Raw genomic sequence first — 27834 nt, forward strand, 5'->3', positions numbered from 1 at the left:
GCATCTTAGAAAGACTGACCACTCAGCTATTTTTAGACAAGGCTTTGTGAACAGCAGTTTATCCTGTGTGGCCGCGTTAATTTTCATCATATATCACACTCCTTCTTTCTTTTTAGGAGCCGTGGAAGGTGCCATGGACCTGATCTTGATCAATTCCCTACCTCTTGTATCTGATGCTGAAACATCCCTCACCTGCATTGCTTCTGGGTGGCACCCCCATGAGCCCATCACCATAGGAAGGGACTTTGAAGCCTTAATGAACCAGCACCAGGATCCACTGGAAGTTACTCAAGATGTGACTAGAGAATGGGCTAAAAAAGTTGTTTGGAAGAGGGAAAAGGCTAGTAAAATCAATGGTGCTTATTTTTGTGAAGGGCGAGTTCGAGGAGAGGCAATAAGGATACGGACCATGAAGATGCGGCAACAAGGTAATACACCCGTCAGTTATGGGCAGGTAGGCCCATGAGACACACATGCACACCTTTTGTATTGGCATCTGCTCACTCAAAGGCTAGGTATGAGCTGCCTGAGTGTGGGGCTTAAAGTCCTTGTCCACCTCTTTCTAAACATCACCGGGTCTGGTACACAGAACATTAGAGATAAAAGACAGCATGTCCTAGTGACATTGTGTCTAGTGCATGAGATGAAATGAAATATAACAGTATTTCATGGTGCTCTATCAATGGTCCATGGTCTCCTGTGAAATATATCTTACATGTATGTAATATGAAAATTATAGCAATGAGGACAACTGTACCTTGTCAAACTAATCACTCTGGGCTACTTTATTTTTGAGCTTTCTCATTGATTTTTCACTTGCTAGTTCTTTATTTTACTTGCCCTTGAGTTCTCTCAATAGAAATCAATGCTTTCAGGGAAAAATTACAGTAGAAATAAAAAAAATTAAAAATGGTAACATTTGTCAATAACTTAATTTAGTTGGTTACTTGTATCACTTAACTATTGCTATAATAATTCTGCATAACACACAACCACCAATCACAGTGACATACATAATAAGCATTTATAGCTCATGAGTCTGAGACAGCTAGATTGACTAGGTGGTATTGCTAATCCTGGCTGGATTTGCTCACGTCTGGGGGTTGGCTGGTTGTAGGCTTATTAGGCTGGCCTAAGATGGGGCACCTTGGCTCATGTTCCTTCAGCAGACTAACCTAGGTATGTTCTCATGGAGATGGTAGAGATGCAAGAGAACAAATGGACATACACAGGGCCTCTTGAGACCTAGCCTCAGACTGGTACACTATCACTCTTGCCTTATTTTATTGTCCAAAGCAAGTCCAATGGCTAAGCCTAGACTCAGAGTGGGAGGGCACTACAAAGTTAAATGGCAAAAAGTATGGATAGAAGGAGGAATGAGGAATTAGAGCCACTTTTGTAGTCTGCCACTCTAGATTAAAGACCATGATTCAATTATAGTGGTAGATCACCCAGGCCCAGCTCACAGAACACTAGAGTTTCAAAGGAGGATTTAGAGGGAGAAGCCATAATTACTTCTTGCTGTCACCCCCAAGGCAGGGATCTGATGGCGCCTTTCTCACAAGACAGAAGTGAGTCCTAAGCTAAATCTTTTTTTTTTTTTAACATCTTTGTTGAAATATAATTCACATACCATACAATTTGCCTATTTATAATGCATAATTCAGTGGCTTTTATTATATTCACAGGTATGTACAACCATCACCACAGTTAATTTAAAACATTTTCACCACTTCAAAAAAAAGAAACCTCATACCTTGTAGCAATCACTTTTTTATCCTCTTATGCCCCCATTGATAAGCAACGACTAATCTACTTTTTGTTTCTATTTCCCTACTCTGGACATTTAATAAGAATGGAATCATATAAGTCTTTTGTGACTGGCTTCTTTTATGTAGCACTTTCAAGTGCTTTCAAGGCTTATTCATGTTGTAGCACGTATCTGTACTTGATTCTTTTTTATGGCCAACTATCATTCCATTTTATGGCTATACCACATTTTGCTTATCCATTCATCAGTTGATGGACATTTGGGTTGTTCCCACCTTCTTGCTATTAAGACTAATCCTGCTTCAAAGACCTAAATGTAAAACCTAAAACTATAAAGTTCATGAAAGAAAACATAAGGACAATGCTAGGGTCCCTAATTTGTGGTACAAGTACAATATCAAGCATAACTAAAAGTGCACAAACTCCAGAAGGTAAACCAGATAACTGGAACCTCTTAAAAATAAAATACTTATGCTCATCAAAAGACTTTTCCAAAAGAGTAAAAGGAGAATCTACAGACTGGGAAAAAAATCTTTGGCAGTGACATATCTGATAAAGGTATCATTTCTAAAATATATAGAAAATTTCAACAGCTCAACAATAAAAACACAAGCAACCCAATCACAACAGGGCTAAGAGCATGGACAGATGCTTCACCAAAGAGGACATTCAGGTGGCCAACAAATACATGAAAAGATGCTCCTGATCATTAGCCATTAGAGAAATGCATATCAAAATCATGATGAGATACTATCTCATCCCTGCAAGAATGGCATTGATCAAAAGCTCAAAAACAATAAATGCTTGCGAGGTCGTGGGGAGATTGGAACTCTCATACATTCCTGGAGGGAATGTAAAATGGTACAACCACTATGGAAAACGATATGGTGGTTCCTTAGAAAGCTGGAAATACCTTATGATCCAGCAATTCCACTCCTAGGAATATAACCTGGAGAAATAACAGCTCTCACATGAATAGACATATTCACACCCATGTTCATTGCAGCTTTATTCACAATAGCAAAAAGATGGAAACAACCTAAGAGCCCACAAACAGATGAGTGGATAGACAAATTATGGTATATACACACAATGACACACTACAAAACGATAAAGAATAATGATGAATCTGTGAACCATCTCACAACATGGATAAATCTAGAGGATATTATGCTGATTGAAATAAGTCAATGACAAAATAGACAAATATTGTATAAGACTACTATTATGAAAACTGAAGAAAAGGCTTATACACAGAAAGAAACAATCTTTGATGGTTTCGAGGGAGGGGAAGCATGGGGAAGAACTTGTTGCCATCAAGTTTAATTCCGACTTATAGAGACCCTATAGGACAGAGTAGAACTGCCCCATAGGGTTTCCAAGGAGGAACTGGTGGATTTAAGCTGCCAACCTTTTGGTCAACAGACAAACTTTTAACCACTGGGCCATCAGGGCTCCAAACTGATAGTAGACAAGTGATAACTTTGGTGAAGGGAAAGCCAACACACAATATAGGGGAAGTCAGCACAACCTGACCAAGGCAAAGGAAGACAGTTAAAGGAACACAAGGAAAAGAAAAAAAGGCAACCACAGTAAATACTGTAGCATACACAAGCCTGCAACAACAGTTAAATAATAACTTACAGACAGATACATAGGCAGATATGTATGCTAAATAAGGGAAGGAAGGTGTATAGAAGTATACCCATGTACATATATAGGTTAAAAAATATATATATATAGGTTAGGCTGTGGATAATTTTACATACATTTTTATATGTACAGTATATATCTTCATATATATAATAGAGCACAAACGGGACACAGTCATAGAAGCTTCCTAGATACATCCAAACACCTTGAGGGACTGAGTTACTGGGTCTGAGGGCTGGGGACCATGGTGTCAGTGGACATCTAGGTCAATTGGCATAACATATTTATAAAGAAAATGTTCTACATCCTACTTTGGTGAGTAGCACCTGGGCCCTTAAAAGCTTGCAAGCAACCATCTAAGAGAGCTATTGGTCTTATCCTGTCCATAGCAAAGGGGAAGGAAGAAAACCAAACACGTAAGGAAAATATTAGTCCTAAGGACTAATTGACCACATGAACCACTATCTACATGACCCCAAGACCATAACAACTAGATGATTCCTGGCTACTACCACTGACCACTCTGACAGGGATCACAATAGAGGGTCCCAGATAGAGCAGGAGAAAAATGTATAACAAAATTCAAATTCACAAAGAGGATCAGACTTACTGGTCTGACAGAGACTGGAGGAACCCCCGAGACTATAGCCCACGGACACCTTGCTAACTCGGAACTGAAGCCACTCCTGATGTTCACTTTTCAGCCAAAGATTAGACAGGCCTGTACAATAAATGATAACACACATGAGGAGTGTGCTTCTTATATCAGTCAAGTATAAGAGACCAAATGGGCAACACCTGCCCAAAAGCAAATATGAGAAGGCAGGAGAGACAGGAAAACTGGACGAATGGAAACAGGAAACCCAGGTGGAAAGGGGGAGAGTATTGACACATTGCAGAATTGCAACCAATGTCCCAAAACAATTTACATATAAATTTTAAAAGAGAAAAAAATAGTACTGCTATAAACATTAGTGTATACATTTTTGAGAAGACATATGTTTACATTTCTGTTGGATATAGATCTAGGACTGGAATTTCTAGGCCCTTTTTTTATGGTAAGTCTCTGTTTAAACATTTGAGGAACTGCCAGACTATTTTCCGAAGTGGTTCCACCATTTTATATTCCCACCAGTAGAGTATGAGGGTTCCAGTTTCTCCACACTAGGCTGAATCTTTAGGCAAGTCCACCAATTTTATGGCAAAAATCACATTATTTAGTGACTTTTTTCTGCCTCTAGGCTCCCAGACTTGGACAGGCAGGCAGGCAGACTTCTGGTGCCCTTGATGCTACTTGCCCAGAGGCAGGCACAGAGCTCCAGCAGAGACGGCGTCACGTTCAGACCAGGATAACCTGGCCCCTCACCCATCAGCCACTTTCTCTGGGTTGATGATACCTAACGGGAAGGAGTCCTTTCTGAATTAACATTGTTATAACCACAGGGCCTCGTGGCTGATAATTCGTCATTTCATAAGATAATGACATTGTCACCTCCTTGAGAAGTTTGATTTGTAATTATCAAAATGATCTCTATAAGTAATATACCTACCCGTATTTCTCTGATCGGCAGTTTCTTATGTAAGTATCTGCGGTTTTCTAGATTAGTACTTCTCAAAGCCGAACGCGCTTATGAATCCCCTGGGGGTCTTGTTCAAATGCAGACTCTGGGAGGGCGATCCTGAGATTCTGCATTTCTAACAAGATCCCAGGCGATGTGATGCTGCTGGACCATGGACCACACCTTAAATTGCAAGGGTTTAGGTTCAATAACTAGTGGAAGCCCACCTAAAAACATATCTTTGAATTTGCTAATGGTAGTAATTAAAGGATTTGAAGGCAGTAAGCTCATTTTATGGTGGAAAGTGATAAAATCACATTTATTACAAACGAAGGAAGGGGTTTTCTTAGGAAAACTATAATGTTCACCTTTAAATGACACCAGGGCGAGTGGGAAATTCACACAATAGAAATTCCCAGGAACGTGGCTCTCCGGTGAGGGAAGAGAGGTTGAACAAAGGGATGTGAGGTGTGCCAAAGCTAGCATGGCTGAAGGGACAGCTCTATTATTTTTCACATGTGTCATTTGGGATTTGACTTGTAGAAGAGTAATGTCCCTCTGCTGATGTTTCCACCTTCTGAGTGAAGATGATCTGAGGTTTGTGTCCCAGTGGCTTCACGGGAATGAAACTAAATTGATCTTGGGATGAGCTTCAACACTGTTTAAATGAGAACTTGTCTAGAATGTTGAACCAGAACGCAAGCAGTTAAAAATTGACTGTCATGATCCATTCAAACCGAGAGTCCAAGTCATCACAGGTAAAACCCAAAAAACCAAACTGGTTGCCATGGAGTCCATTCTGACTCACAGTGACCCTATAGGACAGAGTAGAACTACCCCATAGAGTTTCCAAGGAGCACCTGGTGGATTCGAACTGCCGACCTTTTGGTTAGCAGCCATAACACTTAACCACTATACCACCAGGATTTCCCATTACAGGTAAAGAATAGTTTAAATTCAAGCAAAAGCTACAGTAGAGAGAAGATGGCTTTTAGACTCATACTCACCTGAGTCTTAATTTTTCATTCACAACTTACTAGCCCTGTGGCCTTAGGCAAGTTATTGTTGTGTGCTGTCGAATTGATTTTGACTCATAGCAACCTTATAGGACAGAGTAGAATTTCCCCATAGGGTTTCCTAGGCTGTAATCTTTATAGAAGTAGATTACCAGGTCTTTTTTTTCTGTAGAGCCACTGGTGGGTTTAAACTGCCCATCCTTCAGTTAGTAGCCAAAGGCTTAACCATTGAGCAACCAGGAATAGTTTTATTTAACCTCTAGTTATTAGGAGTCCTAGTGGCACAGTGGTTAAGTGCTCAGCTGTTAACCAAAGGGTCAGCAGTTCGAACTCACCTGCTGCTCCAAGGGAGAAAGATGTGGCAGTCTGCTTCCATAAAGATTACAGCCTTGGAAACCCTATGGGGCAGATTTGTTGTGTCCTATAGGGTCACTGTGAATTGGAATCAACTCAATAGCAATGAGTTTAGTTATCTTATTATGGATTCTTGGTGGCACAATGGTTAAGTGCTGGACTGCTAACAGAAATGTTGGTAGTTCGAACCACTGAATCAATGGCTCCAGGGGAGAACAGGCCTGGTGATCTGCTCCTGTAAAGATTACAGCCTAGGAAACTCTATGAGGGAAGTTCTGCTTTGTCCTATAGAGTCATTACGAGTGAGATCAACTTGATGGCACAAACAACAAGAAGTGGTCTTACTTTTCTTTACCTGTGAAATGGAGATACAGAAAATGGATTTGTTTAAAAGCCAGTTCTTATGACTGCATTTAAAATAAGCTTTGATTTAAACAATAGATGTGTTCCTGAAAGCTTGTGCCAAGTGAGATATTGCAGAATAAGGTATGTAATATTAAGAACCAAAAAAAATCAAACTCATTGCCATTGAGCCGATTCTGACTCATAGGGACCCTATAGGACAGAATAGAAACCATAGGGTTTCCAAGGAGCAGGATTAGAATCACTGACCTTTTGGTAAGCAGCCAAGTTCTTAACCACTGTGCCACAAGGGCTCCAATAAGAACCATAGAAGTTTGTAAATGATTTGATGCCAACCATTGCTCTACCCTTCTTATTTTGTTCTCATGTTGCGTTAACTCCCCTTCCCCTTCAGTTTGTCTTGTAAAGTACAATAACTCCACTTGAAACCCTAAATAGCAACTCAGGGTGCAGAGTAGAGTTATGAGAGTATTGGGAGTCAAAGTCAAGCAGACAGGTTTGATCCCAGCTCTGTGACTGAATGGCATGACCCAAGGTAAGCTACTTAACCAAAATCATAGATTCCTCACTTGAAAATAAAAATGGGGCTAGAGATTGTACCAGATACATTTGAGAATCAAATGAGGCATTGCACTTAAAGATCACCAACATTCTCTGGCTTGCAGTAAATGTTTGATAATATTATTACAGTGCCTTGGAGTAAGCCATACTTCCCTGGGAGTATTAATGTTCCTGTTCAATTGTGGACATTTGTAATACTGTCCATTAACAAAATTTTGGAGGTTTTTATAAAATAGAAAAGTAGTACATTCTTTCCTGTATTTTAACAGTAACATCTCAGGCTCTTGAACTGGTTCCATTTATCTTGCTGACGGTCCAGTGGTTAAAACGTGTTGTGGGGAAAGTGATAACCTTCGTGGTGGACCATGAAAACCACCAAAGCTACGCCTTCATGTTCCTATTAATTTCTGAGTCAAATGCCATGGAACTCAGAAGTGCCTGCCTAGGGACCCAGCAGGATAGGATAAACATCAGTATATTCCTGCATGCTGCTGACTCGTGCTTCTGGAGAGGAAGTGGAAAATCCATTTGGAATGTGCCAAAACACAGCTTAAATTGGCTCGCACACCCCAAATGGCCCAACTGTTTTTATCAATGGCATCATCCAAAACAGTCAGAAGCAGCTTTGTCAACCCTCACTGACAATTTTATTTGGGGAGAGGAAGTTATAAATGAAGTTGAGAATATCTCCAGATCCAAAGATCTGTGTCAGAACAGTCCATCACAGGAAGCATTTCCCCCACCCCATTTTCAGTTGAGGAATAGCTTTATTTTAAGAACTGCAAAATTCCAGTGTGATTTGTGAAGTCATGATAACACAAATGAACATATTGAAAGCATAGAGAAAATCAGAAAACTTGAAATCACATTCATTCATTTATCCTTTCATTCCACAAGCATTCTTGATGCAGTGATGAACAGTGGTTAACATTTCCTATTTATATGTGACTGACACTCCCCTGGCAACTGGATGAATATTATTATCTAATTTACTTTTAATGCATATCTAGTGAGGACTATTAAACAAACAAACAAACCCGTTGCTATCAAGACGATTCTGACTCACGGCCATTCCGTGTGTTACAGAGTAGGACTGCTCCATAGGGTTTTCTTGGCTGTGATCTTTACAGAAGCAGATTCCCAGGCCTTTCCTCTGTGGTGCCACTGAGTGGGTTTGAGCTGCCAACTTTTAGGTCATAGTCAAGTGCAAACCATTTGTACCACTCAGAGACCTGTTGAGGACTATTATGACCGCATTAAAAGAAGAGACTTGTAGCTATTGTAACTTCGCTGAGTTCACACAGCCAGTGAGTATTGGACCTGGGAAGGTGAACTCGGGCCACATCTCAGAGGCCAGGCTTTGACCGCCACCCTCTGCTGCCTTTGAAGACAGATATGGATCTGCCCTCCTTGAGCGTTCAGTCTAGTGGGCCAGATGTACTGCAAGGGGGGCTGTATGTGGAAAGTGCAGGGTATTTGGAGAGCAGCTGTGAGGGCACCTAAACTGGATTTCAGGGCAGGGGCAGATCAACCAGTAAGAAAGATACGCATGAGTTTACAGTAAACAAGAACACATGGTATTAATTGTGTTTACTTACTGTAATGGATTGAATTATGTCCCCCCCAAAATGTGTGTATCAACTTGGTTAGGCCGTGTGTGGTTGTCCTCCATTTTGTGATTTTCCTATGTGTTATAAATCGTAATTTCTGCATGTGGTTAAAAAGGATTTGGGTGGCATTGTAACACCCTTACTAAGGTCACAGCCCTCATCTAATAAAAGGCAGCTTCCCTAGGGTGTGGCCTGCACCACCCTTTATCTTGCAAGAGATAAAAGGAAAGGTAAGCAAGCAGATTGTTGGGGACCTCATACCACCAAGAAAAAAGTGCCAGGAGCAGAGCACATTTTTTGGACCTGAGGTTCCTGCTCTGAGATGCTCCCAGACCAAGGGAAGACTGATGCATCACAAGGACCTTCCTTCAGACCCAACAGAGAGAGAAAGCCTTCCCCTGGAGCTGGCTCCCTGAATTCAAACTTGTAGCCTACTGGACTGTGAGAGAATAAACTCCTCTTTGTTAAAGCCATCCACTTGTGGTATTTCTATTATAGCAGCACTAGATGACTAAGATGCTTACTGATCTGTAGTGCACAATTTCGCATGGGTTTCAAAGATGTGGTAAAAAAAAAAAGGTGAAATTGTGCACTACAGATTAAGTAAGCACAAGTAAAGCTGCACATACCTTCCTTACTGGGTAATCCATCCCTATTCCAGGGCCCCTGGACAAAGTGACATCTAAATGGAGGCTGAAGAATGAGTAGGAGTTGGCGAGGCATAGGAGAAAAGGAGTAGGAGAGAAAGGAGGAATCTGGACATGATGTGGTCTGTTTGAGGAAGTGAATATAGCTCAGAATGGCTGGAACTGAGAGCCAAGGATGTAGGTCTGGAGAACAATGAGTCAAGAGAGCTAATGCTGAGAAACAAGTGTGGCGTTGAGTTCATGTCTCTACTTTCTCTTTTATTCACTGTTACAGGACCTTGGCTAATGGACTTAATTAACCTTAACTCTGTGTCCCTCATTGTTAAACTATGGGTACTCTCCACAGATGACTGTTGTGAGAATTAAATAAAATAATACACACTTAACTACATTATTCCCCTTAGTAGTTATCTAACATCAAATTTAAAAAACCCATTGCTGTTGAGTCCATAATTTAGCTCCATTATTTTTCATCCATGGGAAACATCTTTGTGTGCAACTTTTACTACCATTTACTTTTTCTCCAACCCTTAAGGAATAAATGACAGGCATCCAGTTAGATGGATTATGTTCTTAATTAAATTTTGCTAGTTAAATAACTCATGCAAATGATCTTGAGCAAGTCGTAATCCTACCTTAGCCATCCCATCCATACAATTAGGTAGTTGGACTTTAAAGTCTCTTCCAGTGCTAGCATTGCATAATGTAGGATAGGCAGGCAAAACGCCTCTCGATCAGGTTGCCTGGTTCAAATCCTAGCTCTCCCCTGTACTTGTTTATGATCTTGGACAGGTTACTTAACCTCTCTGTACCTAAATTTCATCATTTGTGTAATTAGGATAGTAATTGTGCTTACCTCACAGGGATATTATGAAAATTAAATATCTGTAAAGTGCTTAGAACAAGGGCTTCAAACAAGTTCTTCCCAGTTCAGCCATGGCCAAGGAAGCAAAACCAGAACAGACTTGAACTTTTAAAATTTAGGTGAACCGGAATTTGGGTAATACAAAAAATTATGGGTCAAAACCCTGCCAGAAACCTGATCTCCCTCTTAGAAAACAAGGGCAGCATACTTGTTGCATAGCAACCAGACCTCTTGCCCATCGGATTTTGAGCAGAGTTAGAAACAGCAGTGTCCTGCTCAAAGATGGCAGCTCACTGTGCCATTTTGAATGTGTTTCACTCTCCACTAATAATCCTGCTAATAATCCAGACTCATGCATCAGGCTCCTGAAAAGGCTCACTACCCCTCTTCTGAATCTCCCATTCCAGGGCTTTGACCTATAATTTTCTCATTCTGGTTATTGCTCTGGACCACTAAATTGTAAAAATTCAGATCTGTTCTGGTTTCACTTCATCTGCCATGACTAAACCAGTTAGAACTTGTTTGAAGCTCTGCTTGGAACAGTGTCTGGTCAATACTAAACCCCAAAAACCAAACTCAATGCTGTTGAGTCGATTCTGACACATAGCAACTCTATAGGACAGAGTAGAACTGCCCCATAGGGTTTCCAAGGCTATAATATTTATGGAAGCAGACTGACACATCTTTCTCCCAAGGAGCAGCTGTTAGGTTCCAACTGCTGACCTTTTGGTTAGCAGTGGACTGCTTAGCCACTGCACCACCAAAAGCGGTTATTGTTTTTATGATCCAGTCAAGTCAAGGGACGTCAATATATGTCTACTGCATATAAAGTGGGAGCCAGGTTCCTGTTTCGTTGGGAAACCCAAGGTGCAGCACAAAGGTTAGACCATTTAATTAGTACTCAACAGAGAACATCTGCCTGGCAGCAATGTGAGAGGTGACAGGCTGGATGAAGACTGGCAGCAGCAGTGAGACTCTGGCGTGTCCGTGTTCCTACCTGTGCCAACAGGCGGTTTACAAGGCACGGAGTGTGAAATAATAAAGTGCCACAAAGTGAGGGAAACAGCTACATTGGCATTGAGCCGACTGGGGAATCTCGGTTCCTTTTCAGAATACAATGCTGAGAATGAGAAGTCCCACAGTCAGCTAAACCCCCGTCATACAAAGGGGCAGAAAATATAAACAAAGCACACAGGAAGAAACAACAAAGTGAACTGGTCAGAAAAAAATCTCAACTGATCAAGAAAATGTCTCAGAGCCAGGAGCATGTTACAGAGAGCAAATGCACTAGGATTGCTAAATGAAGCCCCTTGCCAATGTGAGAAGACATCCCATCAATTTCTCCTGCCCTGGTCCCTGCTTGCCTTCCCTACCTGGCTGGTCCCATCTTGGTACTTTTGAGAAAGCTGCCACTCATGTTCATATTAGAAATGTCACCACACCAGTGCTGCCATTTGGAAAGGACACTGACCTTTTCTAAACACTTATGGACTTGACTAGGGAGCCCTCGTGGTACAGTGGCTAAGCGCTTAGCTGCTAACCAAAAGGTCGGTGGTTTAAAACCACCAGCAACTCTGTGGAAGAAAGATGTGGCAGTCTGTTCCCGTAAAGATTACAGCCTTGGAAATCCTATGGAGCAGTTCTACTCTGTCCTATAGGGTTGCTATGGGTTGGAATTGACTCGAAGGCAATGGGTTTGATTTTTCTTTTTGGAAAGGCTTGACTAAGAAGCCCTAGTGGTGCGATAGTTAAGAGCTCAGCTGCTAACCAAAAGGTTGACAGTTTGAACCCACCCAGCAGCATCTCAAGAGAAAGACCTGGCTATCTGCTCCTGTAAAGATTACAGCCTAGAAAACACTTTGGGACAGTTCTACTCTGTTATGTGGGATCATTATCAGTCAAAATCGACTCAGTGGCACCTGACAGCAACAACGGCAAGGGCTTGACTTACATCATTTAATATTCTTAACCTTTTAAAGGTAGATATTACCTCCGAGTAACAGATGAGGGAACTAAGACTGCAGAGGTGAAATAATTCTCTCAAAGGTGTCCAGTAAGTAGCAGAGGATAAATTCAAGTCCAAGACTGTCTGATTCCAACACTGATAGTGCCCTTAATTCTACATCATTCTCCCTCTGGGTTTGCCCTATGTCCTAGTCTGCACCTGCACCAAAGGCAATCACATACCTGGTGATGCTGGGGAGTCCTGTCAGGGCACTATGCCTGGGCCAGAGACACAGCCCAATGTTGAGGACAAGTTTGGCTCCTCCTGACTGTGGTTCAGAGGTGTCTTCTGCCCTCACAGAGCAGCTCTCTACGCCAAAGGTCCACACAACACTTGATCAGCTTCTCTCAATCCACTGATCCAAAAACCTCAGATGAGATGAGAACAAAGTCATGGAGACCTACTGATTCACTCCAAGTTCCTTAGCAGGTGTCCCTCAGGTCCTCAAGGCTTGGACCTGGGCTAAACAGTTCATACCTCAGGGTACAAATGTTTTCTTATTGATTTCTTGTTTAGATGCATTCAGATCGGAGAATTTGGATATTGATTCTTTGTTGTTCATGAAGAGGTGCTTTGTGGCTTAATCTGCAGGCAATATGCTTTAAAATAACATGTATTCAGATAACTGGGCACAGGGTTCCATGAATAGCCAACAGATCTTCAATCGTGTTATTTAAATCCTCTATATTTTTTCCCTAATAATTTTCAGTCTATTTGATTAGTAATCAGTTTCTGAAAGTTTCTACTGTGTTATGGATATGTCATTTTCTCCCTCTAACTCTGTCAGTTTTTACTTCATTGATTGCTCAGTTTTTTGGTGCCAATACAAGTTCAGGATTATTATATCTTCCTGGTGGATGGCTCCTTTTTATCATCATTTAAGGACCATCTTCCAGAAGAACTAGAGAGTGCCTGGCTACCACTAGATTGGCAGACAAATAAAGGATATTACCCATGAGTACAGTGCTCCTGTAAAAAAGCCATCCATATGAAACCAAAAGATCAACAATCACTAAAGCAAAGATGAGAAGATGACAGGAAAACTAGAGTACTGGAAAAGGAACAACCAGGACACAATTAAAAAGAATGGTGACACACTGTGAGAAATGCAACTAATGTCACTAAACAATTTGTATAGAAACTGTCAAATAGGAACCTAATTTGCTGTGTAAACTTTCACGAAAGCACAATAAAATATTTTTTTTGAAAAGACCATCATCTTGATCCCTAATATTTTTCTTTAAAACATACAATAATTTCCCCAGTTTCCTCCCAGTATTGTCCACTCGCATAATGATATCAGTTCATATATATAATAAAAAGGTAGAATAGCAAGATATTATATTTCATCCTTGCCTTATTCTTGAATATTCTAATATTTACATTATTAGTAATAAGTCTAGCATTATGCTGACCTCACTGAAATATGCTTCAGGCATTCCTAAAGCCATTAGAATTAGCTGGGACTTCAACAACAACAAAACAAAAAGACCAAGGGAAATTCTACTTGGCAAATATCTGGCCATCCATGTTCCTTTCCATTTTGGTAGGGATTGGAGAAAGACAGCAGATTCTTAGTTAATATAGTTTATAGTTAATATCAGGCCTTATTTTGATAATAGATGTTAATTGACTCAAAGTCTCCATTTCCCCAACCAGTTGTACGGAAAAATTCTGTATGTGTATGTTGCGTGTGTATATTTGCACTTTTACAAAGGAAATGACCATAGCTTTCATCAGCTTATTAAAAGGGTATATAACCCTCAGAAAGGTTAAAACCAGTTAGCCACCACTTGTTTCATATCATAAAAACTAGCTGACTCTTGGCAAGTGCCATCTTCTAAAGCTCAAAGTTCAGTTGTTCCTGGAGAAACTGTGTAAACTCCTTTCGGTATTTTTTTCTCTTTGTTTTTCGAAAGCTTCCTTCCTACCAGCTACTTTAACTATGACTGTGGACAAAGGAGATAATGTGAACATATCTTTCAAAAAGGTGTTGATTAAAGAAGAAGATGCAGTGATTTACAAAAATGGTGAGTATGTTTTATTTCCTTCCAATACCTCAGTGTGAGACATCAGATAAACCAAAACCAAACTCAGTGCCATTGAGTCGATTTCATCTCATAGTGACCTTATAGGACAGAACAGAACTACCTCGTACGGTTTTCCCAAGAAGCAGCTGGTGGATTCAAACTGCCGACCTTTTAGTTAACAGCTGAACTCTCTTAGCCACTGTGCCAACAGGGCTCCAAGACATCAGATAGCACATAACATATAGGGTCGTTATCCTATTGTGTGCTTGGGAGCAGATGTTTGACGTACAGCTGCCATGATGCAAGTTTATCAAATTCTAAGATAGAAGCTGCCCTCTTAGACAATGTGTTTGGTTACTTAATGAAATTAATTACATTGAGAATACATACACATATACATGTTGTATGTACGTACAATAAAAACTCCATCATGATGTGATAAATGGGGTCCCAAGTTCAACCATGCAAAATGTGGGTTGTTTTATTGTGAGGTTAAGGAAATTATCAAACTGAACCCAGGAAGCCAATTCGCAGCAGCTCTGGGATTTCCCCCTCTGTAAATTGTTTTTTAATCCAAATCTGTCTAGGTCCTTTCTATGGTTTGGCACCACCTAGTGGCAGTTGCCTCATTCAGCTGAAATATTGATGGGGATCATTCTGGGTCCTGTGGGTGGATAGGATTTCCAGGCTGGAGTAGTGATTTTAGGAATCTCCTGACTAGTTAATTAGTTGGCAGGGTTACCTGACATTTCCCACCTAAGTATGCTCACTCCTCTATGTTCACCTCTCTTTGCAGAAGATAAGAACTTTAGCCTATCCCCTTCTTCCTGTGTTTGGTGGTAGGGCTCAAAAATTTATCTGTCTGCTCTATCACCATGCCTTTTATGACTATTGGGAGAACTTTAAACGATTCAGACTTTTCATTCTTCTCCCACATGCAGTATGTTAGAGCATATTTTCTTTATCAGGTCAAGGAAAACTGATCAAATGGGAGGGCCAGACAAGGAAACTAGAGCGTTTGCATATGACCCATTGTTCTCCACTCCTCTCTCTTACCAGGTTCCTTCATCCATTCAGTCCCCCGGCACGAAGTCCCAGATATTTTAGAAGTGCACCTGCCACGTGCTCAGCCCCAGGATGCTGGAGTGTACTCGGCCAGGTACATAGGAGGAAACCTCTTCACCTCGGCCTTCACCAGGCTGATAGTCCGGAGTAAGTGATTGAGAAGTCACCACAATTGGTGGAGGGGTTGTTAGGGTTTTTAGTTGCAGGTAACAGAAACTGACTCTGGCTGGCTTAAGCAAAAACTAGGTATTGGTTAGAAGGGTACTGAGGATTCTTAGGAAAAAGGTGGAAAACTGACAAGCAAGTTGCGGAAAAGATAGGCTCCAGGGAAGATCTGAGGCTCAGCAATGGAAGGTGGTGGACTTTCTCTCTAGGATATTATTACCACAACTCAGCTTTTACAATGTTTCTTTTACCTCCAGTTTTAAATTTCCAAGATAAAGAACCTGATTGGTTTAATACTGGCTAAATCTAGCCCCCTAGACCAATTAGCTGTAGACAAGGGCAGAGCCGTACAGTGTAATCACAGGATAATCTCCACAAAAAGGGCAATCACAGTGAACTAGGCAGCCTCCCAGAAAGGTGGCTGCTCGCAGGGTGAGTTGGGGCTCCTGGGTTGGCATAATATCTAGTTAAACATCAAGTCCTCTGTAAATCCCACACTTAGCAGGTCATCGAATGGGCTGTTTATTTTCAGCTTTGAAAAATGCAAGAGTTAGAACAAATGAAACTCTTTTTTCATTGTGACTACCAGTGTGGAGAGTAATCATCATCAGTAGTTTTTCTTGGATTTTGCTTCGAGTTGGTCTATAGAAAGCAGAAGGTCTGCCCTGAATTTGCCCCAGCAATGCCAGATGTCCATGATATTAAACATTCAGGCCTTCGGGTCTAAGTCCCTGGACTTCTCTGTCAGTACTCTGATGATTGGTCAGTACTTTGATGATTGGTATCTCTCATTCGTGAAGAGGGAGATTTTTTTTTTTTTTTGCTTTGCATTATTTTAATTAATTAATTCAACAACACGTATGGATCACAACTCTGTGCCAGGCACTGTGCTGGTGTTGAGAATACAAAGTTAACAAGACAAACCCCTGCCTGTTGGGTAATTCTCTATCAGAGCAGGTAGATACTTAAGTAGATAAATAGACACTGCAATATGACAATGGAAGTATAAAGAGAGTAGTTCATAAAGTTTAGGCTCCACACTAAGCCAGCTTTGTGGGTATAAAATATAAAAAAAAAAAAAAATTTTTTTTTTTTAGCAAGGTATTTTTCAGGCAGTGCTATTTGAGCAGACCCAAGAGGAATCACCTGTATATCCCAGGATCTGTTTCCTCTTGGATGACTACTGTGCTTCTCTTCTATTAAGTGTCGTGTTAGCCTTTTTGTAAGACCAACCTTTTAAAAAATACATATGATTTATGATGATAGCAAAACGGCAAGATCCAGTCTCCAACAGGTTGCTTCACACATACCTCACCCCTATGTGAAGTTTCTGCAGACTTGGAGAGGCTGGTGAATTCCGCTTTGATTCTGCTCACAGGAGAGTCCCAGTGGCAAGGAAGCAATTATTTTCAGCGAAAGTTTTGTCGCATTGATTTCATTTAGATAGCTTTTCTCCAGTCTGATATAACCCTCTATACCAGAGATTCATTATTAGATGCTATCAAGCCAATCCCCAACTTATGGCAACCCCATGCTGGCACCAATGGTTAAGAGCTTGGCTGCTAACTGAAAGGATGGCCTTTTGAATCCTCCCAGAGCTGACTTGGAAGAAAGGCTTGGTGATCTATTTCTGAAAAAACAGCTTTTGAAAACTCTATGGAGCATAGTTCTTCTCTGACACATGGGGTCGCCATGAGTTAGAATCAAGTGATGGCAGCTGGTTACCAGGGATATTCAGAGTCCAGGGTAAAATGGGACACATTTTCCAGGAACATCAGATGCCAATATATGATAAAAAGCTCAAAAAAAATTTTTTTAGTGTCAAAATAAATATGACATAATATAGACTTAAATTTAAAATTCCCCTGAAATACTAAGATAAAGCAAAAGACTTCAAACACATTTTTAACTTCATGTTGTCTCTTTTCAGATTGCTAGGAATACATGTTCCTTTCCCTCTGCTGTTAGGGGTATTTCCACAAAACTGTTGGGCAGCACTGTGCTATCTAATGTCTGATGCCTAAGAAATTTAGAGTTGGACCACAATGATCTCATTTAAAGATATTTGTATTTCTCAGCATGAGATCTTTGATGTTCAGTAAGAAATGTGGTACAGCTGCAGGTAATTATTTATTCCTCATAACTTTAGAGTAGCTCTCCAGGATGAATTGAAGCCTAGGCATAGTCATTGCTTAAGGATTTGTATTAAAATATCACATGAGTTATATTTGTAGGATTTCTTCTTACCATAAATTCTCTCCCTTACAAAAGATTTTCCACAAGCCTTAAGTTTATGTGATTTCTCTCTTTATTCCATGAATATATGGTTTTTTAAACTACCAGATTACAAGACTTTTGAAGGAAATAACAGAAGACTAACTGCATACTCGTTAGTGTTTACTAACCAACTGTTTTCCTGACTTCGCTCTCCCCAAGGAACCTTCCCTATTACTCCCTTAAGTAGTGAAGCTGGGACAGGTCTACAGGAAGGAATAGGGATAAACAGAAAGCTCATTTTCATCTCTGTTGTCTGCTACCATTATTTTTAACATGTGCAAATAACCTGTGGCCTGAATCTCAAGAAATCACTAATAAATGGTGCAAGAGCATTTTTTCCTTTATATATTAAGGTCTTATAAATGCTACCTTTTAGACATTTTGTAGCTTTATCTGTTAAGTGGAAGGCTGTAAGAGAGGGTTTGTGTTGACAGTCTCCCTGATTATTTTAGAGAAAATACTGGTGACCATGAGACTTTGCCAAAGAAATTATACAGTTACATCAGCTGTGGGCACAGGTCCAAACCTACTACTGAGAGACTAACATTCAGGGACAAAGATACCAATTCCTTTCAGATGACAAGTGAAACTAAATTCCTGACGACAAAAGGGTCATCCAAACCCCCTACATTTTCCTTATATTAGAAGGTATCCTTGGACCTATTCAACAATTGAGATCTCAGCCCTCCCAGAGGACATACTGCTCCCTGTATAAAGTGAACCACCAAGTGCTGGAGAGACGTAGCCCAGAAATGAGTCTGTAAGCATTTTACCATCTTTGCCCTTTAGGTTTGGTGTATCTCATTTCACTTCTTACATGTTTTCCACCTGAAAAATAACTAATTGCCAACAAGTCAATTCAGACTCATAGTGACCCTATAGGACAAAGTAGAACTGCCCCAAAGGAGCGGCTGGTGGATTAGAACCACCAACCTTTTGGTTAGCAGCTGAGTTTTTAACCACTTCACCACTTGAAAAATAGGTGAATGTTATTAGCTCCTGCTTCCCCCTTTGCCTTATCCCTCCTCCGCATACTCTAGGCCAGAGGATCTCAAACTTTTAGTATTCATCAGAATCACCTGAAGGGTGAGTTAAGCATAGATTGTTGGGCTAGCCACCCCCCCCACCCCCCGCCCCCAGAGTTTATCGTTCAGTAGGTTGTGGATGAGAGTCTGGGATATGCATTTCTGATCGGTTCCCAGATGATGGGGCTGCTACTGGGAGGGACCACACTTTAAGAACCACCACTCTAGCTCTACTCACATCTGTAGTTCCTGAATGTGCCATGCTCCCTTCCCCTGCCATACCTTTGCCTGGAACATACTCTCCAGTCTTATCCTCTCTGCTGCTAATGTAGGCAGTGCAGATCTAGTGCACATACCACTTCCTCTGGGAAGACTTCCTTTATACCATCTTCCATCCCCAAGAAAGGATTAGGCACCTCTTGTCTCTGTTTCTACATTATTTTGTGTTTACAAGTCTGTCTCCCACATTAGACTATTAGGTTTTAGAGAGCAGATGCTGTATTTCATCTATCTTTAGATACCGGTATCCAGTAAAACGACTGACACACAGTAGGTGTTCAATAAAGACTGTGGAGCACATGTGCTGTACTTATCCCAGCCTTGTTTTCCTTAACGAAAGGATGTGAAGCTCAGAAGTGGGGACCTGAATGCAACCGTCCTTGCACTGATTGTGTGAACAATGGTGTCTGCCATGAAGACACCGGAGAGTGCATTTGCCCTCCTGGATTTATGGGGAGAACATGCGAGAAGGGTAAGTCAAGAGTAATTGATGAGTAAGCTATGGATTTAAAAGACCATCATCAATGCTGGATTTAGAATTTTAGCTATCTGGATACAGATGGCAATGGAAGCTAAATGGTAGCTAGGCCATATGGTACCTCTATGTGAATTAGAAAAAAGGTGCCTTTTCCTCAACACTCTTTATTGCCAACCACTGGCAAGTTGTTATAATAATAAATGTAAAAATCTGTCATGTCTACAATATGAATGTCACCCCTAGGTTTATGCAGTGCATGGCCCACACAACTGTAGTCCTGATGTCCTCTCTGTGAGGCAGTTTCATTATCTGTAAAGTGGTCGTAAGAGGTGTCACCCTGCTCATACCACAGCTAAGATTGACTGTTTCCATGCTCATTGGTATAGGAGAGACCCTTTAAAAGAAGAATCATGCATTTCAAGAAGTGGCATTTTTCATTCTGAATCAACTTTTTTTTCTCCCCCAAAGCTTGTGGGCTGCACACATTTGGTAGAACCTGTAAAGAACAATGTAGTGGACCAGAGGGATGCAAGTCCTACGTGTTCTGTCTCCCAGACCCATATGGGTGTTCCTGTGCCACAGGCTGGAAGGGACTGCTGTGTAATGAAGGTATGCTCAATCACACCTCTGAACAGAAGATGCTCCAGCAAGTGTACAAAGGAGATCCAGTTCCTGGAAATCACAGTTTACGATTTACCGAGACTGCTCAGTCACCTACGTGTTGCCGGGTTACAGGGTTTTGAATTACAGATGTTTTCATCCAAAGTTAATTATACTTTCACATTAAGACACTGGACTTTATCATCTGAGGGTCTCATTAATAACAGATTCTGATACAATAGGTCTGAGGTAGGGCCTGAGAGTCTACGTTTCTGCAAAGCACCCAGGTGGTGCAGATGTTGTTGGTTTCCAGAGCATACTTTGAGCAGGAAAGCCACAGAAGAATTGTTTTTTCAGTAGACCGTAAAAATCAGAACTTTTAGGTTATATCCAGACAGGACTGGAGGCTTGAAAATTAAGGAAGTTAAGAGCTTACCTGCTGTGAACCTTACTCAAGCAATACCAACTTCCCCTGCTCCAAGAGTCCTTCTCTCTTTTCTAAAACATACTTTCCTTTTATGAGGCTTAGTGGTCTTCCAGTATGCATTTCACATTGACTTTCACACAGTAGCTTGACATGAACCTACAGCCAAATAGGCTTTTCAGTAATTTATCTTGCAAAGTGAGCTTTCTCTGTATTGGACGTTAATGAGAGTTACAATGGAATCTTCCAGCAACTTGTTAACAATGCTCTAGGGCAGAGCAGTCCAGTAAAAATATAAAGAAATAAATATGGAATTAATTATGTAATATATATTAAAATTAAATATGTAATTTAATTTTTTCTAGTAGCCAGATTAAGGAAAAAGAAACAGGTAAATTAATTTTAATATTTTATTTAACATAATCTGTTGAAAATATTATCATTTCAACATGTCAATCAACAGAAAAAATTAATCAGATGTTTCATTTTCCTTTTTTCTTACTAAATCTTGGAATTCTAACACGTTTCAGTTTAGACTAGTCATGTTTTAAGTACGCCATAGCCACACGTGGCTAGTGGCTACCATGTTGTGCAGAGCAGGTTTAGGGGTTTGGAGTAAGAGGACAAAGAGGAGGGTCCCACAAAAGCAAGCTTCAGATACCTTCAACGCTTAACTCAGGTCCCTGGTCAGTCCCCATGGAACACTGAGGGAGCCACAGCAGTGGAGGAATCCCACCTGGCCTCTGAATTGTACACCTTAAGGTGAGAAGTGACTGCAGTCAGGGGGATATCCAGTTCCTCTTTCAAAAAAGAATATAAAAGTATCTTATTTATGTGACTTTTACAAAATCATGTGCACATGTGAGTGTTTTGCCAGGGCCTAGGAAGGGATGTGTGTGTGTAAGAGGTGTGGAACATAAGCTTCATCAGCTTCCTAGTGAATGTGTCTCTGGGCCCAGGTTATGAGCTGGGCTGCTCGGAGTCTGCACTGAGCATGCGTGGTTCAGGGCCCAGCCAGCAGTTATTTGGCTTTCCTGGAAGCAGAAATCCCCAACCTTTTAAGTTTCTGGTAACTAAGATAAATTACACACAGCCTTAGTACGAATCACAAGGTTGATAGCCTGAAGAAAAAGAAGACAACAAAACGAGCCATCTACAGCCTTAGTTTTCTCCCATCCCCTGTATTAATACTGGTTGGTGATGTCTTTGTTTGCAGCATGCCAGCCTGGTTATTACGGGCCCGACTGTAAGCTTAGGTGCAGGTGCACCAATGGGGAACCGTGCGATCGGTTCCAAGGATGCCTGTGCTCTCCAGGACGGCAAGGGCTCCAATGTGAGAAAGAAGGTAAAGCAAGGTAACACTGTAGTCAGGGCTGTGCAAACGCCAACACTTGTGATCATCTTGTTCCCCTTATTCATCTCCCACTTACAGGCTTGCCATTCAGTGGGATTTATGTCTCGTGTATCAAAATTGAGGGTAATATGGTCAGTCAGCAATATCGTGGGATTGTTTGCTGAATGGAAGAAGAAATAATTTGCTTTTATTTGTACTAATTCTATTAAAAAGCAAGAGCAGAACTGAAGAGTAAGGTCTGGGGAGATCTGGTCATGATGATCATTTCAATATTGAGAGTGAACCTCCCAGGTCCTCTGAAGGACACAGCATCGTGGTGAAGAGCGTGGGGTTTGGATTCAACCAATCTCGAGCTTGAGTCTGGGCTCTGAACCTCACTCAGTCTCTTCATCTATAAATGGAGACAACCATAGCACCCACCTCACAAGTTTATTATGTGTTCATAAAATAATAAAATATTTACAAAGGTTTTTGCCCAGTGCATGAGTTGCTAAATGCTAGCTATTTTTATTATTACTGTTACTGCCGTGTTAAAGCGTGATTTCACAGTGCCATTTTCTTCATGCAGGTATGCCACTGATGACCCCAAAAATAGTGGATTTGCCAGGTCACATAGAAGTAAACAGTGGTAAATTTAACCCCATCTGCAAAGCCTCTGGCTGGCCGCTACCTGCTAACGAAGAAATGACACTGGTGAAGCCGGATGGGACAGTGCTGCATGTAAGAGCCATGCTTAATCTGACCTCCTGACACTGCTGGATGCTTTCAGTATAGTAACCACCCCACTAAAGGCTAGATTCCATGCAGGGCTTACATCCTTCTGGGTCAGGCTATGGTTAACTTTTACAAAATGCTAGGCTGTCATTAGCTTTGACAAAACGCCATGTTCCTGGGAGGCAGAGCAGCCTGTATGGGAATATGCATTTACCTATCGAGCTGAGTGTCCAGGATGGCACTCATCCTGTTACTGAGGGCCCCTTCCTCAGTTGAACCCAACCAGATTTGTGCCACTCAGTAAGACTATTGAGGTAGCCTGGAGTCACACAAACAAATTTATGTTGCCAGCAGCTAGCAAAAGGAGATAGTAAGGGATAGAACCTTCAGAGAGACTGTCTCACCAATTTGCCTACGAGCCAAATATTTAAGGGTTTCAACAAGGTGGCGGGGGTTGGGAGGGGAGAAGGGGTTTTGATGTTTATTTGTGAGGTTCTGGGGGGAAGGGCGGAGATTTCTGAGAAGGGGTTGGGTTAGGCAAATACAGGTGCACACGCAAGATTTCTTCAAGATGGAAATCTTTTGGTTCCCCTTGACATAACTCATTATGGGATGTGACGCAGGCGCATTGGTTCCCTTTGTCACATTGACCCCTTCGGCGGGCACAGGAAGGACAAACAGTGGTTGCTTTTACTACTCTGCTCCTGTGGAGTCCTTCAAGAACTACATTAATGGTTTGTTTGCAACATTTCAGTTCGTACCACCCCTCAGATGGAACATTTTGCCCCACAGGGCCTGTGTGTTCTGTTCTACTCTCCAGGAGGTGGGTCAGGTTGTTTATTCCACTCTGTGTCCTGCTTGCCTCCCCCGTCTCCCGCTTATGGGCGGGGGGTGGGGAGGGGGGAAGGGAGCCAACCAGTCCTGCTCCAGCCTAGTCCCACCTCAGTCCTGCAGAACTGTGTGTGGTGAGGAGTACACGGATCTGCCCCCACAATATCCCCACATCTCTAACTCCCCATATCAGGATAAATGAGGTGGTTCAATGGCCAGGCAGGGAGGGGTGTCGCAACTTAACACCCAAAACTCAGTAGGAGATCACTGCTGCCAGAACATGGAGAGATGAATGTTCTATTCCTGCATTGCTCTTATTAGCGATTAGGGGAATATAAAAGGAGGCAGTTCAGGATAATTGACTCTAGATAGACAGGTTTTGAAGCTGCTCCCCAAGTTTCCAATTCAGAAACCAGGATATACAGAATCCCTTAGGTGTGAATGCATTCCTTGGGTTCCCCCACATCTTCACTTTGTCCTCCTTGCTGGTGTCTACCATTAAAAAAACCACTAAAAAAAAAAGTGTCTACATTAGTAAGGCCTAAATTATGACAGCTCTCTATTCCTGGAAAAGGATTAAGCTCCCGTTTCAAGAGGTTTCCCTTTTCTCCCTCAACAATCTCAAATGCTATAGAGACAAGACCCACCCCAAATGTCTATCGCAAGTGATTCTCAGGACATTGAAGTATGTTCTTATCTAAAAATTTTAAAATACTGTAGTTACCTTGCTTTTCTCACAAAGATGACTGAAAAGCAACTTGACCCAAAGACAGAACCAAGTGACTGCTAGGGGATGGAATATGTAGAATGTGCCAGTACTACTATTCAGCTCAAACAACCTGTAGATATAAGAAGCAAAATGACAGCTTCCACAATCTTGTTGGATGTTTCACGAGTTAATGGAAGTAACAGCTGCCACCACCTAGTGAGGGCCGACCATACTGTCTATAACATCTCACTTTATGTTAACATCAAAAAAACCCATTGCCGATGAGTCGATCCTGACCTTTCAGTTAACAGCTGAGTGCTTAACCACTGCGCCACTGGGGTTCCTTCCACTTACCCTGCCTAGCCCTCTTTTGCAGAGTGGAAACCGGCTGGGTTAAGTAACTAGGGAATTGACAAAAAATGGCACAGCTGGAATGTGAATTCAGTAAGGTCCATTTGTTTTCAGAGCCCTGGCTTTTCCCATTACCCCACACTTTACAGCCCTTCAAACACTTAAGGAAGCCACTTTGTCCTTCTACCCAGCCATCTCTGTATTAGACTGGAAAGAAACAGGAGCAGTTTAAAAGGAAATAGACTCGTTGCTTGTGAGTGTTTACCTCACACTCTCAAACACACAAACAGCAAGCTTCGAGAGGGCATTGATCCAACATAAACTTTCAGGGCTATTACAATAACTTTGGAAATAAGCCAATATTTATACTAGCATTGCACTTGGTTTCTTAATCTTGCCTGGAAAACTTGTCATTAAACAATGAGAGGGAGTCAGTATTATGGGCCTTGTGTTTATACCTCCCTAGAGCTTTTATTTTTTGTGTCTGACCTCTTCAGCCAAAAGACTTTAACCACACGGATCATCTCTCAGTGGCCACATTCACCATCCCCCGGATCCTGCCCCCTGACTCAGGAGTTTGGGTCTGCAGTGTGAACACAGTGGCTGGGATGGTAGAAGAGCCTTTCAACATTTCTGTTAAAGGTAAGCTCCATTTTCCAGAGGAAGAGCTCATATCCTTGATGTGCCACGTTTATGTGTCACTTGGAAAACGTGCTGCTTATAGAGGGAAGTGCAGTCTGATCCTTAAAACATCTTCTGGACATTTTCCAAGACACTAAACCTTTTAAAAATAATAATAATACTCATGAAAATGGAATTGGCAGATTAAGAGTCTGACCTTGGGAGTCACACATTCCTGGGTTCAATTTTGTCTATAATTAGTAACCTGGTATGTAGCCTTGGGCAAGTAATTGAACTTCTCTGAGCCTTTCTTCATGGGAGAAAGATATGGCAGTGTGCTTCCATAAAGATTACAGCCTTGGAAACCATATGGGGCAGTTCTACTCTGTTCTATAGGATCACTATGAGTCAAAATCAACTCTATGGCAATGGTTTTTTTGAGCTTTTTTTAATCTATAAATGAAGTTTACATTATCTACTTCTTAGAATTATTGTACAAGTCCCTGGTTGGTGCAAAAGGTTAAAGTGCTTGACAGCTGACCAAAAGGTTAGCAGTTTGGGTTCACCCAGAGGTGTCTTGGATGAAAGGTCTGGTGATCTACTTCTGAAAAATCAGCCATTGAAAATTCTATAGAGCACAGTTCTACTCTGACACACATGGGTCACCATGAGTCAAGGTCAACTTGACAGCAATTGGTATAACTCATAGAGTTCTTGTAAAGGTAAAATGAGGTGTTAAAAATGTAAAACACTTGAAACTGTGTCTGGCACAATGCCTCTGGTAGTAATTATATCTCATTAAACATTTAGTTTCACCATTGTTGTGGCTTCCCATTCACTGATGTTGGAATAATTTGAGGCATTTTTGTTTTGAAGACTACCTACTTAATATGAAGCCCATGCTAAGCTATATAATTAACATGACTGATCTTTCATGTTCAGCGTCGTGGATATCTTTCCTGCTATGAATTAATCTTTCAAAAATTCAAATTTATCTAGGTGGGTGTGTGTTTATTTGTGGCTTGAGGGGAAGAAATAAAATGGGGGTAAATCCAAGTTTACTTGCCTCGTGTACATAGATAAAACAAGGAATTTTAAATCTGGAAGTTACTTGTGAACCCATTTAGACAAATACAACTAATAGCTCTCTGGTGTATATTCTGGGAAAGCTAAGTCTATCACAGACTTTATCTTCTTTAATCATTATGAGAACCTTGTGCAACAGATATTGCTATTCCCGTTTTACTAGTGAGGAAACAGGTTCAGAGGGTTTAGTTAACTTGTCTAAAGGTAGTACAGCTGGTAAATGACAAATGTTAGTTTTGAAGCTGTGTCTCCTGACTCCAGAGCCTAGACATCTCTGCTAGACCATTCTGCTTTCTGATTCTCTAGTGTTAAAGATGAGGAAGAAGACAGCCAAAGTTGATTTATATTTGGCCAGCTTCATTACTTAATTAGGAATCTTTTGGGAGATCCCAGAATTTTTTTTTTTTTAATACAAATTCAATGGATGTAAATACTCAGGACATTTTTTTTTAAAGTCCAATTGCAACAGTAGCATCAATGCAACCTCATAGATTTGGATTCTCTGCCATGAGAATCTATGTAAACCTCCTCAGAATCCTTAATATGTTTTGGATTGCTGGAAAAAACCCCAAATATAACTTATTCAGTAGAATATTCACATGATTAAAATTATTGCTTACATCTTCCATGTCCTTGGAAGAAGGGAAATGATATATAGACAAAACAAGTTATCTTATTTTTAAGCTTCTTGGAATGTTTGCTGCCCATAGAAAATAAGCAATAAATAGAAAACATGCCATGTTGCTAACGTACAGGAGAGTCATTGGTTCTAAATTTTATTTTTTTAATGAAAGACACAGCACACTGTATCAATGGACAGAAGCCTCTCCAGTCCCAAGTCTGCATATTCACTGATGCTTCTTCATTGTCATAATCCGTAAATTGGAAATAGCCATAAGGAAATTAATCAGCATCTTTAATTATACTATTTTTTTTTTAAATAGATACTATTCACTGGGCTTTACTACCAGAGTACAAACTCTACAGCCAATTTGAAAACCTGGCAATACGTACCCGATGACCTGGCACTTCCACTCCTAGGCATATATCCAAAAGAAAAGAGTGCATATATTCAAAGATAATGCACTCAAGAGTGAAAAATGGAGGGCTCTGCACTGTATAGCACACAGTCATGGAGAGGAAAAAAAACAACTATGCATTTCTGAGAAGGTCATGCTAATGAAACTACAGAGCTCGCTGGAAATTCAGCAGAGGAACATTTAGTCAGCACCTGGTAGGTGCTGATCAGCAAAACCTACATGGTCCTTTTCCTAATGGAGTACACAGTCTACTGTAGTGTTTGCCATCTTTTTTTTTTTTTTAATTATTATCATCTCCCTAAGGAGCCATTTTAGAAATTTCATTAAAAAACTTCTCCCATCACCATGAAATTTTAATGTCACATATATATACTATATAACT

At 40.9% G+C, this 27834-nt stretch overlaps 1 protein-coding gene across 2 annotated transcripts in view; it reads left to right on the forward strand.

Annotated features, from left to right (window-relative positions):
• TEK (TEK receptor tyrosine kinase) overlaps window positions 1-27834 on the forward strand; it is a 106838-nt gene that overhangs the window by 47071 nt on the left and 31933 nt on the right. For both annotated transcript variants that reach the window (XM_049895984.1, XM_049895985.1), the window contains exons 2-9: window positions 117-428; window positions 14323-14433; window positions 15493-15645; window positions 19585-19716; window positions 20191-20331; window positions 21963-22091; window positions 22669-22820; window positions 25203-25347. In XM_049895984.1, the coding sequence (XP_049751941.1) occupies window positions 117-428; window positions 14323-14433; window positions 15493-15645; window positions 19585-19716; window positions 20191-20331; window positions 21963-22091; window positions 22669-22820; window positions 25203-25347 (1275 nt within the window). The remainder of the gene's footprint in view (window positions 1-116; window positions 429-14322; window positions 14434-15492; window positions 15646-19584; window positions 19717-20190; window positions 20332-21962; window positions 22092-22668; window positions 22821-25202; window positions 25348-27834) is intronic.

The sequence above is a fragment of the Elephas maximus genome, chromosome 9 (genome assembly GCF_024166365.1).
Source record: "Elephas maximus indicus isolate mEleMax1 chromosome 9, mEleMax1 primary haplotype, whole genome shotgun sequence".
In the NCBI taxonomy this organism is placed as follows: domain Eukaryota; kingdom Metazoa; phylum Chordata; class Mammalia; order Proboscidea; family Elephantidae; genus Elephas; species Elephas maximus.